Raw genomic sequence first — 20,765 nt, 5'->3', positions numbered from 1 at the left:
TATGTTGACTTGAGTAAAAATCACTAAGCCTTATGCACAAAAATCATAAAATGACTGTCTTTCAGATGTAACTGTTATGTATGTGAAGTCAATTGACTATAAACCCGAAGACTTAAAACATACATCCTAATGGCTGTATTCTTTAAGGGGATAGAAAGGTAAACAATGAAATATGCATAGATGCATTTTAATTTGAAATAATAGCATTTTTGCACTATACTTCCATTAATAAAAATGCTTCTAGTAAAAGTTATTACTGTTTTTCTGCAGTGCACAAGTATTCAAAAACCACCCTAGAGGGTCAGCAGTGACCCTCTAGGGAAATGTGCATTTGAATTTGAAATAATGCGTTGTTTTTTTTTTTGCAATATACTTCCATTAGCAAAAATGCTTTCTGCGGCATAAGCATATATGGATCCGTGCCTGTGGCTGAACTGCGACCGGGCCCTGGAGGTTGGCCACCTCTGGGGGGGGGGGCAGCAGGTGTGACCTCAAAGTGTAGGGAAAGTGTATTGCATGGCGGCAGCACAGGTGTGTATGGCGGCAGGAGGTAGATGTTACACTACCTGTGATTTAGTAGTGAACACTGCAGAATCACAGTGTGGGAGAAAGAGATAGGCAAAGTCAGAGAGGGAGCTGTAACCAGAACTGGGTAAGTAAAGCTGGCAGAGTAATCAGGCATTTGTTTTAAAACAGGGGGTACATTTGCATATACACTATATTTAAAGTGCAGAAGAGCGTTCCAAAGATATACACATGCATTTATATCATTGGAATGCTTTTCTGTGTAGTGTATATGCACAATATGTAAAGCAGTGAATCTTCTATTCATTTGAAGTTCAGACTAAGTGCTTTTGAATTGACTTTTTATCATGAATTTGTTGACTATGCAAATCTACCCTTATTTTTATCAAGGACTGTAAGTTTTCGGAGCCGTGTATTGCCACCCAATTCTGTATGGATGGAAGATGCAAAGTTCAAGGGTTTGGAGATCTGCCACCCTCAGGTACCTTTTGGAGTCATTTAAAATGCAATACAACTAAAAACATTTTGCAATATTCTTGCAGTTGCCAAAAAACGTTTTGTTGTGTTATTACAGATTTTGTTATTGCTTTTTTTTTGCATCTGACCTCCCAAGCAATGACATCTGACACAAGTGCTTTCTCAGCTATATCTTTGCAAAGGGGGCCCCATCTGGGCCAAACTACGAGTTGCGCGCTAACAGTTACGTGCAAGCAAAAAGGGGTTGTTTGTGTGTGTCGGGTTTAGCGCTCATATTACAAGTTGAAAGTACAGGGAGTGTAGAATTATTAGGCAAGTTGTATTTTTGAGGATTAATTTTATTATTGAACAACAACCATGTTCTCAATGAACCCAAAAAACTCATTAATATCAAAGCTGAATAGTTTTGGAAGTAGTTTTTAGTTTGTTTCTAGTTATAGCTATTTTAGGGGGATATCTGTGTGTGCAGGTGACTATTACTGTGCATAATTATTAGGCAACTTAACAAAAAACAAATATATACCCATTTCAATTATTTATTTTTACCAGTGAAACCAATATAACATCTCAACATTCACAAATATACATTTCTGACATTCAAAAACAAAACAAAAACAAATCGGTGACCAATATAGCCACCTTTCTTTGCAAGGACACTCAAAAGCCTGCCATCCATGGATTCTGTCAGTGTTTTGATCTGTTCACCATCAACATTGCGTGCAGCAGCAACCACAGCCTCCCAGACACTGTTCAGAGAGGTGTACTGTTTTCCCTCCTTGTAAATCTCACATTTGATGATGGACCACAGGTTCTCAATGGGGTTCAGATCAGGTGAATAAGGAGGCCATGTCATTAGATTTTCTTCTTTTATACCCTTTCTTGCCAGCCACGCTGTGGAGTACTTGGACGCGTGTGATGGAGCATTGTCCTGCATGAAAATCATGTTTTTCTTGAAGGATGCAGACTTCTTCCTGTACCACTGCTTGAAGAAGGTGTCTTCCAGAAACTGGCAGTAGGACTGGGAGTTGAGCTTGACTCCATCCTCAACCCGAAAAGGCCCCACAAGCTCATCTTTGATGATACCAGCCCAAACCAGTACTCCACCTCCACCTTGCTGGCGTCTGAGTCGGACTGGAGCTCTCTGCCCTTTACCAATCCAGCCACGGGCCCATCCATCTGGCCCATCAAGACTCACTCTCATTTCATCAGTCCATAAAACCTTAGAAAAATCAGTCTTGAGATATTTCTTGGCCCAGTCTTGACGTTTCAGCTTGTGTGTCTTGTTCAGTGGTGGTCGTCTTTCAGCCTTTCTTACCTTGGCCATGTCTCTGAGTATTGCACACCTTGTGCTTTTGGGCACTCCAGTGATGTTGCAGCTCTGAAATATGGCCAAACTGGTGGCAAGTGGCATCTTGGCAGCTGCACGCTTGACTTTTCTCAGTTCATGGGCAGTTATTTTGCGCCTTGGTTTTTCCACACGCTTCTTGCGACCCTGTTGACTATTTTGAATGAAACGCTTGATTGTTCGATGATCACGCTTCAGAAGCTTTGCAATTTTAAGAGTGCTGCATCCCTCTGCAAGATATCTCACTATTTTTGACTTTTCTGAGCCTGTCAAGTCCTTCTTTTGACCCATTTTGCCAAAGGAAAGGAAGTTGCCTAATAATTATGCACACCTGATATAGGGTGTTGATGTCATTAGACCACACCCCTTCTCATTACAGAGATGCACATCACCTAATATGCTTAATTGGTAGTAGGCTTTCGAGCCTATACAGCTTGGAGTAAGACAACATGCATAAAGAGGATGATGTGGTCAAAATACTCATTTGCCTAATAATTCTGCACTCCCTGTAAATGTGAATACGTGAGCTCAATCGTGATTTAAGCGAGAATAATTACCACATCCTCAGAGCTGTGGTTAACTGCCTTACAAAACAAAAAAGTGTCACAAAACACATAAAAAATACAATAAAAAGTACAGTTACAATTCTAATACCACTGTCTGATAAAAATTATAAAAAAAAGTTATAAGGGCACAAAGATATGAGGTCTCAGGTGTTAGAAAAAAATAATGGACTGCAAAGGGTTTTCACATAGAAATAATTATATATACATGTCAAAATAAGTATATGTATGTATATATGTGTGTACATATTTATATCTGTATATATGTATTTACAGACATATATACAGATATAAGCACATAAATACACACACACACACACATATATATATATATATATATATATATATATATATATATATGTATATGTGTGTGTGTGTTTGTAATGGAGCCCTTTTTTTCAAATAGATGAAAACATGAAAAATCATATTTATGCAATATTCATATTTAATAAAGTGTTATATTGTGTTTTTACTGTAAATATGTCACATTTTAATGTTCTGTACATAGCAGAATATGTTCTATGTATTTTGAAATAGATATTACAATATATATCTATAACTATATATAATCATCGCTCGCTCGCTCGCTCTCTCTCTCTCTCTCTCTCTCTCTCTCTCTCTCTCTCTCTCTCTCTCTCCAAAATAACATCAGATAAGATATATCTAGAAATATTTTGCATAAATAAAAATAGAGAAGCACTCAACCTGGGAACGAACAATAGCACAATAGCTTTTTCTATGGCTAGTTACCACCCAAGAAGCAGCCTTTTTGCTCAACATGTGCCTTTCACAGAGGAGAACTTTCCTGTAGCATATCAGTCTGATCCTGACTTAACAGTGCAGTCCAGCCCCGAAATACCAGGCAATCCCTCTCTGAATGAGAGAAACTGCAAAACCCCAGACGTACATTTCGGCCTATTGTGGGCCTCGTCAGTGAGGTGCAGCCATATCCCTCTAGGCACACTGAGCAACAGGTCCACGTCTGACTTCCCGCATCACCTTTAGGGAGACTTCCCTAAGGGTCATAATTTGCATAAATAAAAACAAAGACGCGCTCAACCTGGGAATGAACTATAGCATAATAGCTTGTTCTATAGCTAGTTACCACCCAAGAAGCAGCCTTTTTGCTCAACAAGTGCCTTTCACAGAGAAGAACTTTCCTGTAGCATATCAGTCTGATCCTGACTTAACAGGACAGTCCAGCCCCGAAATACCAGGCAATCCCTCTCTGAACGAGAGAAACAGCAAAACCCGACGTACGTTTCGGCCTATTGTGGGCCTCATCAGTGAGGTGCAGCCATATCCCTCTAGGCACACTGAGCATTGGATCCACTTCTGGCTTCCTGCATCACCCTTAGGGAGAAATATGTATTTATGAACAAATAGAAAATATTCTGCTATATGAAGAACATTGGAATGTAAAATATTTCTATTTTCATGTCGGGTTAGCACACTTGAGAATATGTGATCGGGTTTGCGTGTGAGTAAGCAACTCTGCAATATATTTGCTATATTTAAAAGGATATTAAATATTATGATATTGTAATAAAAAATGCTTAATTATGGGTAGTTAAATTACTCTGTAATATACTTTATTTATTTAGCCCCCTTTTTCTGTAAGTTAACTGAGAAAATTGTTGGTTTTCTAAATTCCCTGAGTTTGTATAAAGTAATAGACGCCTCTATGTTTTAACTTATTTACCACTTCTATATCTTTCCTGCTGAGGACTATTTGGGGCACATATAAAACAGGTAATAAAATAGACTCTGCAAATGAGACTGAGTGGAACGCAGGACTATCTAAAAGGGTTTTCACACAGCCTTGTTCGCACAAAGAGAGATAAATAGAAAACTACTGCAAACTTTGCAGCGCCTATTACTTTATAGAAACTGAAGTACTTTATAGAAAATAAATCTGTGCACTTATACAGTATTTTCAATATTCAAACAACTAATATTATTATAAATAATACTTCTATATATTATTATAGGGCTAATGTTGGCTTTTAATACGTTGTCATGTATAGCATGTATTTACTGTAAACACTAAGGGCTAGATTACAAGTGGAGCTCTAATTTATCGAGCAACCGCAAACTGGTAAATTTCCGTTTACGGGCGCACAATAAATAAGTAGCAATTTGCGCTTATAAAATTAACCAGAGATCAGATCTCTGGTTAATTTTATAAATGTCCACCAAATGCCCCCAAAATACAGTGCAATATATTTTATTAAAAATGTCAATACAAATTTGCAAAAAAGCAGTTATATGGGGTTAAGTGTGCAGGTGTGGGGTGTTAGAAAAAAAATGGCTCTGAAAAGTGCCTTTACATTGCGGTCTATGGGAACTGTGTGTTCCCTGTAAATATATATATATATATATATATATATATATATATATATATATATATATATAAATGCCTTATATACATATACAGTGTATTTATGTGTATTTGCACATATTAACATATGTACAGTATATGTATATAATCATATACATATATATTTAAAAATGCTGCCCATAGCTGCGCTACTTATCCCCTTCCCTGCGCTAGGTTTTCATGCCTTGTCTCACAGCATTAGAACGAGGCTCCCATTGGAGCTTATGAAAGTGCAATCTTGTGAGCACAAATGCTTCCTAGCAATGCGAACGTGAGTGCTCAACTTGTAAAACCAGTGCAAATTAGTATTACTCATTGGAGCGCTAATTTCGCTTTCGCAAAGGAAATATTTAGCCCATTTGTAATCTAGCCCTAAATATGTTTGTCTTATTTGGCCATAGAACCCAGTGTACTTTTTACTGCAATATTACATTGAGCATGTTAGTTTGGCAAAACTACCTGATGATTTTGCACCATTTGTATTAATACTGGTCTGAAGAAGGAAGGTGTTTCGCCTTAAAAGATCAACAATTAAGTTTTTTGTTCTGTTTTTATTTTTTTACTTGTGTCTCCTAAGCAAAGGAACATATTCAATCGGATATTTGGTGGTTTTCTAATGAGGAAAGCTTATGAACTGGGGTGGGCCACAGCTTGTTCCTACGGGTAAGTTTTACATTAAATCAGGTGACCTCATACAGTTTACTAATTGTACATATTACTACTTGCGGAGCATTTTATTTGGAATATACTTAAAGGGACAGTAAAGTCAATATAAAACATAACTGGATTGGATAGAGTATGGCATTTTAAACAAATTCCCAGTTTACTTCTATTATAAAATTAGCTTAGTTCTCTCTTGGTAACCTTTGTTAAAGAGTAATCTTAGGTGATCACAGGAACATGCAAGTGCATTTAGCCATCTGGCAGCAGTGTTTGCAACATTGTTTATAGCAATTAAACGCATAGTAGCAATCAATGCTACCATAGAATACTAATGACACATGCACGCTCCTGCTACTATCAACAACGGATACCAAGAGAATAAAGCATAGTTTATAATAGAAGTAAATTGGCGAGTTGTTTAAAATTGCATGCTCTATTTAAATCATAAACATTTCATTTTTTACTTTACTATCCCTTTAAAGGGACATTGTACTCTTAAATAATGCCAAGCATAAAAGGGGACAACAACTTAAATGTATTTATTTATTGTCTGCAAACAATTACTTTACCTTTATTTGTTATTTTAAATATCCTCTTTTGCCTGCTGTATCCCACCTACACTGAAAATACGAGTAATAAAAGTTTTCTCTGTAGAAAAGATATGTAAATAGGAGACAATAGTACTGATTAACCTCCCAGTGAAGGGCGAGGGAGAGAGATATTTTGTATCTGAAATAGCTGCTTGTTTTATTCAACCCCTAGCCATAATTGGTAAATCCATACATAACAAATATAACATTAGCAGGTCTGCTTTACTTGAAGGCTCAGCCCATTATTATAGGCATGTCCTAGGTTTTAATGGACAAAAAAACATAGCTATTTAAAATATAGAAATAAACATGAAGGAACACTTTCCCATGCATTTAATAATCTGCAGTAGGTATAACAAGTCATTTGAAACACCTTAACCCTTTGAGTGCTAAGCACTTTCCCACCTGGGTGCTAAGCTGTTTTTTGTTTTGTTTTTTAAAATGTTTTTATTTCTCTTGTAAGGTGTATCCAGTCCACGGGTTCATCCATTACTTGTGGGATATTCTCCTTCCCAACAGGAAGTTGCAAGAGGACAACCACAGCAGAGCTGTCTATATAGCTCCTCCCCTAACTGCCACCCCCAGTCATTCTCTTGCAACTCTCGACAAGAAAGGAAGTATCAAGAGATATGTGGTGACTTAGTGTAGTTTTACCTTCAATCAAGAGTTTGTTATTTTTAAACGGTACCAGCGTTGTACTGTTTTACTCTCAGGCAGAAATTAGAAGAAGAATTCTGCCTGGAGGTTTTATGATTTTAGCGCTTTGTAACTATGGTCCATTGCTGTTCTCGCACATAACTGAAGAATATGGGAAAACTTCAGTTGGGGGAATGGTCTGCAGATTACCTGCTTTGAGGTATGTTCAGTATTTTTATTTCTAGAGAGATGAATAAGTTCTAGAAAATGCTGACAGAGCCTTGTGTATTTGAGGTAAGCCTGATGCAGCCATGGTGGGAGGGGCCTATTTTAGTGCTCTAACTACGCAGTTTTAATTCAGACTGAGACATCCAGCTTCCCTAGAGGCATCTGAGGACCATTTCAAAGGGGTTATTTCTGCACAAAATCATTTTTGAGGACAGGTAGGAGCCTCAGCAGAGCTGTGGCAAGGTGCTCAATTGACTTTTAACGTTTTTTAACGTTTTTCAATCCGGTTTGGGGCCTAAGGGGTTAATCATCCATTTGCAAGTGGGTGCAATGTTGCTTTAGTCCCTTACACACACTGTAAAAATTTCAAAGACTTTACTGTATTTTTACACTGTTTTGCAGTTTAAAGGATTACTTTCTGTTGTAATTTTTAAGCTAAACAACTAACATATTAAAGTTAATAAACATTAATTAAAACCTACTGACCTATATTTTCTCCAAAACGAAGTTTCATAACTTTCTAAAAGTTATATCTTTTATTCGCCGATGATGTCAAGTTATCCTGCCCACTATTTTCAGCACTGCATGTTCAAAATACTTAAACCAATAACTTTGTGTTTAAAGCGCCATTTTGAAACCTAGGTATTGTAAACGGATTGGTACAGAGCAAAGGATACCCACGGAGTGGGTTTGGAAAACAATTAAATTTGCAGACAAGATTTCTGATATACGGTAGAGATATGTTAATGAAATGCTATTGATAAAAAGCGTATTTGGGGTAGTTAGTTAGTAACAGGCATAGAAAATATTTACTTACAGTGGCCCTTTAAAGGGACAGTTTACTCAAAAATTTTCTCCCCTTTAATTTGTTCCCAATGATCCACTTTACCTGCTGGAGTGTATTAAATTGTTTACAAGTAGCTCCTTTAACCTTATATTGGCATTTGAAATTGTTAATTTAGCATGTGGTATCCCCACCTATTCTGAAAGTTTGTGGCCGCAGGTCCCAGCTATAGATAAGCTTTGTAAACACAGCCAGCAGAAGAAATTACACTCCCAGTGTGATAAAGCAGAGATAAGGTAATAACATGTTGATTTTCCATTGTTTTCTCAAAGTACTGGTGATTGTTTTAAGGACAGATATAAGATAAAGAAGCAGGTATATGTGCACAATGTGATACAGTAATGAGATTTGATTATACCTACAAGCTCAACCTATTTTATTAGGCTGTGGCTTCAAAACACAAAATCAGAGCTTTAATATACACAAATAAACCTTAAAAAGCTAATTTTCATACATTTTTTACTCTGCAGTTGGTAAAAAAAGCAATTGTAAACACATTAAGGGAAAAACTATTTTACAGTATACTGTCCCTTTAAGTGCTATTTTTTTTCTCTTAAAGGCACAGTAACGTTTTTGTTTAATTGCTGTTTCACCTTTATTAAAGTGTTTTCCAAGCTTGCTTGTCTCATTACTAGTCTGTTAAACATGTCTGACATAGAGGAAACTCCTTGTTCAATATGTTTGGAAGCCATGGTGGTACCCCCTCTTAGAATGTGTACCAAATGTACTGATATTTCTACAAACTATAAAGACCATATTATGGCGCTTAAAGATTTATCTCCAGGGGATTCTCTGACTGAAAAGAGGGAGATTATGCCATCTAGCTCTCCCCATGTGTCAGAACCTATAACTCCCGCTCAAGTGACGCCAAGTACATCTAGCGCGTCTAATTCTTTTACCTTACAGGACATGGCGGCAGTTATGCATGCTACCCTATCAGAGGTATTCTCCAAACTGCCAGGGTTACAAGGAAAGCGAGACAGCTCTGGGACTAGAACTAATACAGAGCTTTCTGATGCTTTAATGCCTGTGTCCGATATACCCTCACAATGCTCAGAAGCCGAGGCAGGTGAGCTTCTATCTGTGAGTGACATTTCAGACTCAGGGAAGGCGTTACTTCAGTCTGATTCTGAAATGACAGCGTTTAAATTTAAGCTTGAACACCTCCGCTTATTGCTTAGGGAGGTTTTAGCGACTCTGGATGACTGTGACCCCATTGTGGTTCCAGAGAAATTGTGTAAAATGGACAAATACTTTGCAGTACCTGTTTACACTGATGTTTTTCCTGTCCCTAAGAGGTTTTCGGAAATTATTACTAAGGAATGGGATAGACCAGGTGTGCCGTTCTCTCCCCCTCCTGTTTTCAAAAAGATGTTTCCCATAGATGCCGCCATATGGGACTCGTGGCAGACGGTTCCTAAGGTGGAGGGAGCAGTCTCTACCCTATCTAAGCGTACAACTATCCCCTTCGAGGACAGTTGTGCTTTCCTAGATCCTATGGATAAAAAATTGGAGGGTCTCCTTAAGAAAATTTTTATACATCAAGGTTTTATTCTCCAGCCTCTTGCATGCATTGCCCCAGTTACTGCTGCAGCAGCTTTTTGGTTTGAGTCTCTTGAGGAGGCTCTACAGGTGGAGACCCCGCTAGACGATATTCTAAACAGGATTAAAGCTCTTAAGTTAGCTAACTCTTTTATTTCTGACGCCATTTTTCATTTAGCCAAGCTAACGGCTAAGAATTCAGGTTTTGCCATTTTGGCGCGTAGGGCGCTATGGCTTAAGTCCTGGTCAGCAGACGTTACTTCAAAGTATAAGCTTCTTAACATCCCCTTCAAGGGACAGACCCTATTCGGGCCTGGTCTGAAGGAGATCATTTCTGATATTACTGGAGGAAAAGGTCACGCCCTTCCTCAGGAAGGTCCAAAAAGTTAAGGACCAAACAGAATAAGTTTCGTTCCTTTCGAAACTACAAGAGTGGCGCAGCTTCAGTTTCCTCTAATGCAAAACAAGAGGGAAATTTCGCCCAGTCCAAACCAGTATGGAGACCTAACCAGGCTTGGAACAAGGGGAAGCAGGCCAAGAACCCTGCGGCTGCCTCTAAGACAGCATGAAGGAGTAGCCCCCGATCCGGGACCGGATCTAGTAGGGGGCAGACTTTCCCTCTTCGCCCAGGCTTGGGCAAGAGACGTTCAGGATCCCTGGGCATTAGAGATTGTTTCCCAGGGATATCTTCTGGACTTCAAAGCTTCATCTCCCAAGGGGAGATTTCATCTCTCACAATTATCTGTAAACCACATAAAGAGAGAGGCATTCTTACGTTGTGTTCAAGACCTATTGGTTATGGGAGGGATCCACCCAGTTCCAAGGGAGAGACAGGGGCAGGGCTTCTATTCAAATCTGTTTATAGTTTCCAAAAAAGAGGGAACTTTCAGACCAATCTTGGATCTCAAGATCCTAAACAAATTTCTCAGGGTCCCATCCTTCAAGATGGAGACTATCTGAACCATCCTCCCCTATGATCCAGGAGGGTCAATATATGACTACCGTGGACTTAAAGGATGCTTATCTCCACATTCCGATTCACAAAGATCATCATCAGTTCCTCAGGTTCGCCTTCTTAGACAGGCATTACCAGTTTGTGGCTCTTCCCTTCGGGTTAGCCACGGCACCAAGAATCTTTACGAAGGTTCTAGGGTCCCTACTGGCGGTTCTAAGACCACGGGGCATTGCAGTGGCTCCTTACCTAGACGACATTCTGATACAGGCGTCGACTTTTCAAATCGCCAAGTCCCATATGGGCATTGTTCTGGCCTTTCTGAGGTCTCACGGGTGGAAGGTGAACGAAGAAAACAGTTCTCTCTCCCCTCTCACAAGAGTTTCCTTCCTAGGAACACTGATAGATTCAGTAGAAATGAAAATTTTTCTGACAGAGGTCAAATTATCAAAGCTTCTAACTTCATGCCATGCTCTTCATTCCACTTCTCGGCCGTCAGTGGCTCAGTGTATGGAAGTAATCAGCCTAATGGTAGCGGCAATGGACATAATTCCGTTTGCCCGCCTACATCTCAGACCACTGCAACTTTGCATGCTCAATCAGTGGAATGGGGACTGCACAGATTTGTCCCCTCTGCTGAATCTGGATCAAGAGACCAGGGATTCTCTTCTCTGGTGGCTATCCTGGGTCCATCTGTCCAGGGGAATGAGTTTCCGCAAGCCAGAGTGGACTATAGTGACGACAGATGCCAGCCTTCTGGGCTGGGGTGCGGTCTGGAACTCCCTGAACGCTCAGGGTTCATGGACTCAGGAGGAAGCCCTCCTTCCGATAAACATTCTGGAACTGAGAGCGATATTCAATGCTCTTCAGGCTTGGCCTCAACTAGCTGCAGTCAGGTTCATCAGATTTCAGTCGGACAATATCACGACTGTAGCCTATATCAACCATCAGGGGGGAACAAGAAGCCCCCTGGCAATGTTGGAGGTTTCAAAGATAATTCTATGGGCAGAGGTTCACTCTTGCCATCTCTCAGCTATCCATATCCCAGGAGTAGAGAACTGGGAGGTGGATTTTCTAAGTCGGCAGACTTTTCATCCGGGGGAGTGGGAGCTCCATCCGGAGGTATTTGCCCAGCTGATTCAACAATGGGACAAACCAGAACTGGATCTTATGGCGTCTCGTCAGAACGCCAAGCTTCCTTGTTACGGGTCCAGGTCAAGGGATCCCCAGGCAGCGCTGATAGATGCTCTAGCAGCGCCCTGGTCCTTCAGCCTGGCTTATGTGTTCCCACCATTTCCTCTCCTCCCTCGTCTGATTGCCAAGATCAAGCAGGAGAGAGCTTCGGTGATTTTGATAGCACCTGCGTGGCCACGCAGGACTTGGCATGCAGATCTGGTGGACATGTCATCCCTTCCACCATGGTCTCTGCCGCTGAGGCAGGACCTTCTACTCCAAGGTCCATTCAAACATCCAAATCTAATTTCTCTGCGGCTGACTGCTTGGAGATTGAACGCTTGTTTTATCAAAACGTGGTTTCTCCGAGTCGGTCATTGATACCTTAATTCAGGCTCGAAAGCCTGTCACCAGGAAAATCTATCATAAGATATGGTGTAAATATCTTCATTGGTGTGAATCCAAGGGTTACTCATGGAGGATTGGAGAAGGGATTGTCAGATAGTTCCTTAAAGGGACAGATTTCTGCTCTTGTCTATTCTTCTACACAAGCGTCTGGCAGATGTTCCAGGCGTTCAGGCGTTTTGTCAGGCTTAAGTTAGAATCAAGCCTGTGTTTAAACCTGTTGCTCCACCATGGAGTTTAAATTTAGTTCTTAAAGTTCTTCAAGGGGTTCCGGTTGAACCACTGCATTCCATAGATATCAAGCTTTTATCTTGGAAAGTTCTGTTTTTGGTAGCTATCTCTTCGGCTCGTAGAGTTTCAGAGTTATCTGCCTTACAGTGTGATTCCGCTTATCTGATCTTCCATGCAGATAAGGTAGTTTTGCGTACCAAACCTGGGTTTCTTCCTAAGGTGGTATCTAATAAGAATATCAATAAGGAGATTGTTGTTCCGTCACTGTGTCCTAATCCTTCTTCAAAGAAGGAACGTCTATTACACAATCTTGACGTGGTTCGTGCTTTAAAGTTTTATTTACAAGCTACTAAGGATTTTCGTCAATCATCTGCATTGTTTGTTGTCTACTCTGGACAGAGGAGAGGCCAAAAGGTTTCGGCATCTTCTCTTTCTTTTTGGCTGAGAAGCATAATCCGTTTAGCTTATGAGACTGCTGGCCAGCATCCTCCTGAAAGAATTACAGCTCATTCCACTAGAACGGTAGCTTCCACATGGGCTTTTAAAAATGAGGCCTCTATTGAACAGATTTGTAAGGCGGCTACTTGGTCTTCGCTTCATACTTTTTCTAAATTCTACAAATTTGATACTTTTTGCTTCCTCTGAGGCTATTTTTGGGAGAAAGGTCTTGCAGGCAGTGGTGCCTTCCATTTAAGTTCCTGCCTTGTCCCTCCCTTCATCCGTGTCCTAAAGCTTTGGTATTGGTATCCCACAAGTAATGGATGAACCCGTGGACTGGATACACCTTACAAGAGAAAACAAAATTTATGCTTACCTGATAAATTTCTTTCTCTTGTGGTGTATCCAGTCCACGGCCCGCCCTGTCACTTTAAGGCAGGTGTTTTTTATTTTTAAACTACAGTCACCACTGCACCCTATAGTTTCTCGTTGTTCTTGCTTGTCTTCGGTCGAATGACTGGGGGTGGCAGTTAGGGGAGGAGCTATATAGACAGCTGTGCTGTGGCTGTCCTCTTGCAACATCCTGTTGGGAAGGAGAATATCCCACAAGTAATGGATGAACCTGTGGACTGGATACACCACAAGAGAAAGAAATTTATCATGTAAGCATAAATTTTGTTTTTTTCTCCCCAGATCCCCAAGATCCCTTACACTGTTGGAAAGGTTAGGCAATTACCTTTCCAACGGTGGGGTCTGTAGCTGCTTAGATGCCTGAGATACAGGCTTCTAAGCAGCATGCCCCCTTTTCCTATACTTAACATTGTCATTTTGTTAATAAAGTTGAGCCACGCAAAACATGAAGCCCTGGCGATGCCTGTCACTATACAGGCACGATTGCCGTGGTAGGAGCGGGTGGGAGTCCCCAGATCTCCCTCAAGGTGGGAAGAGTGCTAGCCCCTGAGTGGGAAACTCTGCAATGGCTTAGATACGTCGTTAGCACTCAAAGGGTTAAGGTAAAACAAATTTTATAGTACAGTGTCCCTTTAAGCAATACTTTACTAGAAAGAAAAAAAAACAAGTCAAGCACCAAACAGTTTGTGTTGGGTATAGGAGACTTTCTTGATTATATTGTATTTATTATTATGTGTTAATGTGACAGCACGTAAATGTATTTTTTCAAGTGGTTTAAAGTTTTGTTTTTTTAATCACTCAGCCGAACAAACATTTTCTAAACAATCTATTCAGAACTCTCTTGCCTACAAATAGTGTTACTGGTTTAGTTTTCATATTTTTAGCAGATCTTTAATGGGCTAGGATAGGAGATGTTAAAAATCCACAGCCATGGCAAGGAACTTAATGGAGGTCCAATCATACTAGAATTTTTTCATCTTCAAGTTTCAGGTTCAGACAGCCATATTCTGTGCTCTTCTCCTACTACATAAATTAAGACAACCACTTGCACAGATATTATGCTGGTAAACAGTCGTTTTATTGGGGTAAAAGTCCCTTAGGTCCTCCCTTAAAGGCATTAAAGATCAGAAATACATCTAGAAGTTCCTAAAGTGAGTCTAGGCAGATACTACTTAATGCAGAATTTAAAGCCTAAATTATCCTTTGCTTTGGGTTAAGCCCAGGCATACACAAATTCTAGCCAACGCTGTCTCAAGCCCCTCACCCACCACCTCAAGCTAACCCCAACAAATACGACCTTATTTAACCCTAATAGTGACCCTTCAGTGTACTCAACCCTGTGATCCTCAGCACAATTACCCCTAACTGCAACTCCACCAGTGCACTTTAACATAACTATGACCCCGCTAGCAAACTTAACCATTACAGTTGACCCCAAGTGTGTTTAAATTTAATAGCTACCACCCAAAATTCCATCACCTCAAGCTAACCCACAAGGCTACACAGACCACCACCCCCAAAAACAAATTAGTCCTCATTGGAAACTATTTAGATCCCCCACTGTTAGTAAACACTAACAGTGACCATCCTTTGTAAACTCTTCCCTACCATAATGCCCCAAATGTAATTTAACTTCAAATTGCCCAAGCCCCCCCCCCCCATGCAAATAACCATGACCAGTTCCCCTAAGATCTAAAAGAAAAAAAAATATTACTTGTAATATTATTATTTTATTTTTTCTTTGTGTTATTTTTTTTATGGTCTTCAGCCACTTCTGCCTACGCCCTTTTCATGTCCCACTCAAATTTTTCAATTATCATCTTTTTGGTTCCTTTATTCAGACTTGATAATATTTTTAACAAATCAAGATTGTGAACAGCCTGACTGTCAAAGTTGAGTTTGCCCACTCTTCTATTTAGGTTTATGAACTATACACAGTTCACTTGTCTGCCTTTCTCATGGTAGAGCAGTCTGATTTTCAACAGCAATTTTGTATAAAATGTAACACTAACAATGTCATGTTTGTGCCTTTAAGTAAGGAGCAAAGTAGATCATATTTGGACTATTCCTTGTTATGCAGTTTCAGTGTCGTGTGATATTTAGAGACTACGTGTTTCAAGAATATTATGGTTACAAACCACAAAAATATTGTGTTTCTGGAAATATTTTAGTCAAATTTATTTTAGTTGTTAATTACATAACAACTAAAAAAAGATGTTTTTTTTTGTTTTAAACTGTCAGTGTATAAATGTATAGTTTTATAGCCAAGTTATGCTTATATATAGTCTCCTGCTTGGAGGGGGGAGTAAACTATCTCAAATCTGGGCATGAATTGTCTGTTACTGGACCAATTTGGCACTTATAGTTGACATAATTCGGGAAGAAATAATGGTATTATATCTGAAATTCATACTATAATTCCCAAGATGACTAAATTGTCATGTATTTGAGTTTTGCACCAATTGTGACATGTATTATCATTGTTTTATCATGTGATCAATTCCTTATAGAATAGACATATTTTAAGTTAATCAAATCTGAGGTATTTTTAAGTCAATTTTGTCTAATTGATCTTTTATAAATGTCCCTTTTTAAGAATTTAAAAATATGTATTTTATTTCCAATTCCAAAGATAAACATATTATTGGAAAGTCTGATACAAAGGAAAACAATAAAAAAAAATTGGTACTTTAAGATTTTGTTTTATATAACTGAAAACTCTCTTATTATCCAAATTACCTACAGCTTAAACTGAGCATGACTTTAATAAGTTGTCATCTGATTAATTACCCATAGCTCATTGTAACACTGAACTGTCTCTTACAGGGGTTCCAGGCCCTATGTTGTTGCTGTTGATGATATCATGTTCCAAAGACCTGTTGAAATTGGTTCACTGTTGTTCCTTTCTTCTCAGGTATTTCTTATTTAAAATAATGTACACAATTGTATTTTTTTTGTTTTCATACATAGTATAGTAAATTAAAGGCATGCATATGCCCCCATCTCTATATCTTCTGCTTCTTTTTCTAATAACAGTTTAGTGATGTTTCCAATTCTGTTACACTAGGTGTGTTATACAGAGAATAACCACATCCAGGTCAGAGTCCACAGTGAAGTTTCTGACCCAGACACCAGAGAACACCACACTACAAATATCTTTCACTTCACTTACATGTCTGAGAAGGAAGTGCCCCGGATTGTGCCACAGACATATGGTGGTAAGAATATGAGTAATAGAAGATAATATGTTAAGTTTATGGTTTAGCAATATTTCTATGCTTTGTAGACTTCATCAGGTCCGCCACTAGAAATTTTGGGGCCCCTGACTTAACCATTGATCAGGCCCCCCCCCCCCCCCCCCCGACGTGCAATTTTTGGCCAAGTGACTAAATTGTATATGCACTTTATTCTTAAGTGTCTATTTAAACTTGGAAATGTTGTTAAGGTAGTAACATACAGACACACTCATACACTGAAACACACACACACTCACACATAAGGATTCACATATAGACACTCTAGCAGACACGCAAAGAAACTCACTCAGACACAGACACCCAAACAGACACTCAGCACTTGTTTACATTGACCCGACAAGTAATGAGGTAGACTACAGTTTTGTAAAAAAAGGAGATTTAGAAAACAAAATATGGAGTTCTGATTATCTTTTTGTAAAGGAAGATGCCAACTAAATGATGACAACAGCATGCAGTGGCTGAAAGGAAGGGCCCTGAACTGCCTAAACAATAATTTAAAGGTTAAATGGTGGATTAGGTGACTACCGGAAAGGACTCATTAGTCTCAAAGTCTGTAGAAAGATGTGAATAATCAGTAGTAAGGTCAAAATGTCCTAAAAAGCAACAGACAATGGACACACACACAAACTAAAACTTGCACATACACCCAAGGAAACACAGAGACAGCCTCAGAAAACACACAAAGACATACACACACACACAGAGACATCCACAGAAAACACACAAAGACATACACACACACACAGAGAGACAACCACATAAAACACAGAAAGACATACATACACACACCCTCACTAATACATCCACAGAAAACACACAAAGACATACACACACGCTCACAGAGACACCCACAGAAAATACACACCCTCACAGAGAGACATCCACAGAAAACACAGACATACACACCCACCCTCACAGAGGCATCCATAAAAAATACTCAGAGACAAACATACACACACCCTCACAGAGACACCCATAGAGACACAAACCAAAGCACAAAGACATAAACACAGACACCCACAGAAACACTCACAGGAGGAAAAATTTATGCACCTTTCATCCCCTAAATCAACGTTGTGACATGCATGATAAAAAAAAATGCAGAAATTAAGAGATCACTTTTTAAAGAATCATATTTCTAAATGTGCAAACAAAAATAATTCTGTGAATTCAAAATTGTACATTAATGATCTGGGTAGATGGCTAGGTGAAGAAAAGTACTTTGACATATGTTTGTTTGTTTTTTCCCCATTTTCCCCAACCAAGAGCACCACTTCATATATAGTGTACAAATGTTCCCATCTGTCAGCTGTACTTATGAATTTTGAAAATGCTGTACTCTATATGGTCTTGGTGGAACCATAAGCTGTGGTACTCATACCATAAGATCTTATTAAATTCAGGATTTAGGCTTGTTGGTATGAAATGCCTCCTTGCATCTGGAAAGTCCTTTCATAAAGGGACAGTAAACTAGAATGTAATATATATATATATATATATATATATATATATATATATATATATATATTTATAAATGCATATCTGCCAAAAGGGCACCTACCATTTGCGTATTGAGGAGGAAACATTTCTGCTTGGTTTTAAATATAGAATTTTTACAGCATTGTCAAATAATCATAAATACATTGCTGCTAAAAAATGTGTTTTAATGGACCCCTGGCCCCACCATACAACTACTACCACACTAAAGTTACAATCCAAAATTGCACAAAGAAATACAAAACATTTGCTAAGTAAGTCATACCTCCTCTGCAAATGAAAGTGATCTGCCGTCTGACTCAGGCACACACTGTACAAACAAAGTGCCAAGTCTGTCTCACACTGTGCATAGTGGTTTAGTGCACACTCAGAAATCCTCTCAAATGCTAATACTTTACTCCTTGTAATAACATTTCCCATGTTCAATTGGCACTCTGCTGTAGTACCCACTGGCGGCTGCCAAAATGTAAAACTTTTTTTTTTTGTTTTTTAGTTCTTGCCTCATGGGGCCCCCCTGGCCCATTGGGCCCCTGACAGGAGTCACCCCTGTCACCCCCTGATGGCGGCCCTGCTCTTCAGTGTCGATCTACTAAACAATCGTTTTAGAGACTTCTGGCTGCGGTATTAAAAATTTGTAAAGTGACAGTGTATTTAAAAAAATCTACAATTTGGGGAATTTTTTATTTAGTATTATGGACATGGACCAAGACTCTGTGTTTTTTGACAAATGCTTGTTATGCCTAGAGGCACAAATTGTTTTGCCTATGCAATTCTGTGCTGCATGCTTAACTAGAACACTTCAATTTAAAGATAAATTGTTGCCCTCTGAGCCCAATGTCTTTCAGGATGATGCTGTTCAGGCAGTGTCACAGCTTTCTCCTCAAACGTCCCAAGCCTCTATGGCGTCACATACAGTGCCCTGCAGTTCCTCTCAGCCTCCTGGAGGAGTTAATTTGCCTGCAGATTTTGCTGTACAGGTATCTTCTGCGGTATCTGCAGCATTATCTGCTTTTCCTATGCTGGGAAAACGCAAGAGGAAAATTAGACATTCAGTAAGGTTTCTGTTCCACCTACTGCTACGCAGGTTTCCCTCCCTCATAAGTCTAATAAGGAGGATACACCAGTAGCCTCTGAGGGTGAAATCTCTGATTCTGACAGTATTAGTCCTTCATCTGATACTGAAGATGTAAACTTCAGATTTACGCTTGAACACATTTGTGTACTGTTAAAGGAGGTATTGGCTACTTTGGACGGCTCCAATACTTCTGTCGTTGTCAACCCTAAGAAGTCTAGAAGACTTAATAAATACTATGATGTTCCTTCCTCTGTGAAAGTTTTTTCTGTACCAGACCGTGTGACGGAGATTATTTCACAGTAATGGGAGAAGCCAGGGATTCCTTTCTCCCCGTCTCCCGTATTTAAAAAGATGTTTCCTGTTGCTTACTCTATTAAAGATTCTTGGCGCACGGTGCCTAAAGTAGAAGGGGCTATTTCTACTCTGGCTAAGAGAACTACGATCCCTATAGAGGATAGCTGCTCCTTTAAGGATCCCATGGACAAAAAGCTGGAAGCTTATTTGAAGAAGATGTATGTTCATCAAGGTCTTGTCACAGTAGCAAGTGCGGCATATTATTGGTGCAACGCCTTGTCTGAATCAATTTTAGTAGAGACTCCATTGAAGGAGATACAAGATAGGATTAAGACTCTCAAACTAGCCAATTCCTTTATTTCTGATGATAACATACAAGTTATTAGACTGGAAGCCAAGATGTCTGGCTTCACTGTCCTAGCCTGCAGGGCATTGTGGCTAAAATCTTGGTCAGCTGATGTTACCTGTAAGTCCAAGCTTCTGGTGCTTCCTTACAACGAGAAGACCTTGTTCGGACCTGGTCTGGCAGAAATTATATCTGATATTACCAATGGAAAAGGGTCTTTTTTTATACCGCAAGACAAGAAGAACAGACTCAAAGGACGTCAAAGTAATTTTTGTTCCTTTCGTAACTTCAAAGGTCAAAAGTCTTCCTCACCCTCTTCTAAGCAGGAGCAGTCCGTCTTCTTGGAAGCTCAATCCGTCTTGGAATAAAGGGAAGCAATTAAAGAAACCCTCAGCTGAGTCTGTCAGCATGAAGGGTCGGCCCTCGGGGGCAGACTTTCCCTGTTTTTTCAAGCATGGAGGAGAGATGTCCCAGATCCTTGGGCTGTGGACATAGTATCTCAGGGTTTCAAAATAGAATTAAAAACTTTCCCTCCCAGGGGCAGATTCCACCTCTCAAGATTATCTGCAGACCAGGTAAAAAGAGAAGGCATGCTTGAACTGCGTTCAGGACCTTTCCTCTATGGGAGTGATTGTTCCAGTAAGGGAACAGGGTCTAGGATTCTATTCAAATCTGTTCGTGGTTCCCCCAAAAAAGGGAACTTTTCAACCCATTTTAGACCTAAAGTGCCTCTAAAAGTTTCTCAGGGTACAGTCCTTCAAAATGCAAACCGTTCCAAATTCGTTCCATTCTTCCTTTGGTCCAAGAGGGTCAGTTCATGACGACTATAGACCAGAAGGACGCGTATCTTCTTGTTCCCATCCACAGGGATCATCACAAATTCCTGAGATTCG

General features: G+C 39.6%; 1 protein-coding gene across 2 annotated transcripts in view; it reads left to right on the top strand.

The window, feature by feature from the left end:
* The window catches only part of ACOT9 (acyl-CoA thioesterase 9), an 89,148-nt gene that overhangs the window by 40,953 nt on the left and 27,430 nt on the right, over positions 1 to 20,765 (top strand). For both annotated transcript variants that reach the window (XM_053706363.1, XM_053706362.1), the window contains 4 exons: positions 916 to 1,006; positions 5,868 to 5,953; positions 16,230 to 16,317; positions 16,471 to 16,621. In XM_053706363.1, coding sequence (XP_053562338.1) covers positions 916 to 1,006; positions 5,868 to 5,953; positions 16,230 to 16,317; positions 16,471 to 16,621 — 416 coding nt within the window. The remainder of the gene's footprint in view (positions 1 to 915; positions 1,007 to 5,867; positions 5,954 to 16,229; positions 16,318 to 16,470; positions 16,622 to 20,765) is intronic.

Source organism: Bombina bombina, chromosome 3, assembly GCF_027579735.1.
Source record: "Bombina bombina isolate aBomBom1 chromosome 3, aBomBom1.pri, whole genome shotgun sequence".
Lineage (NCBI taxonomy): Eukaryota > Metazoa > Chordata > Amphibia > Anura > Bombinatoridae > Bombina > Bombina bombina.
This window is presented reverse-complemented; position numbering and strand designations above follow the sequence as displayed.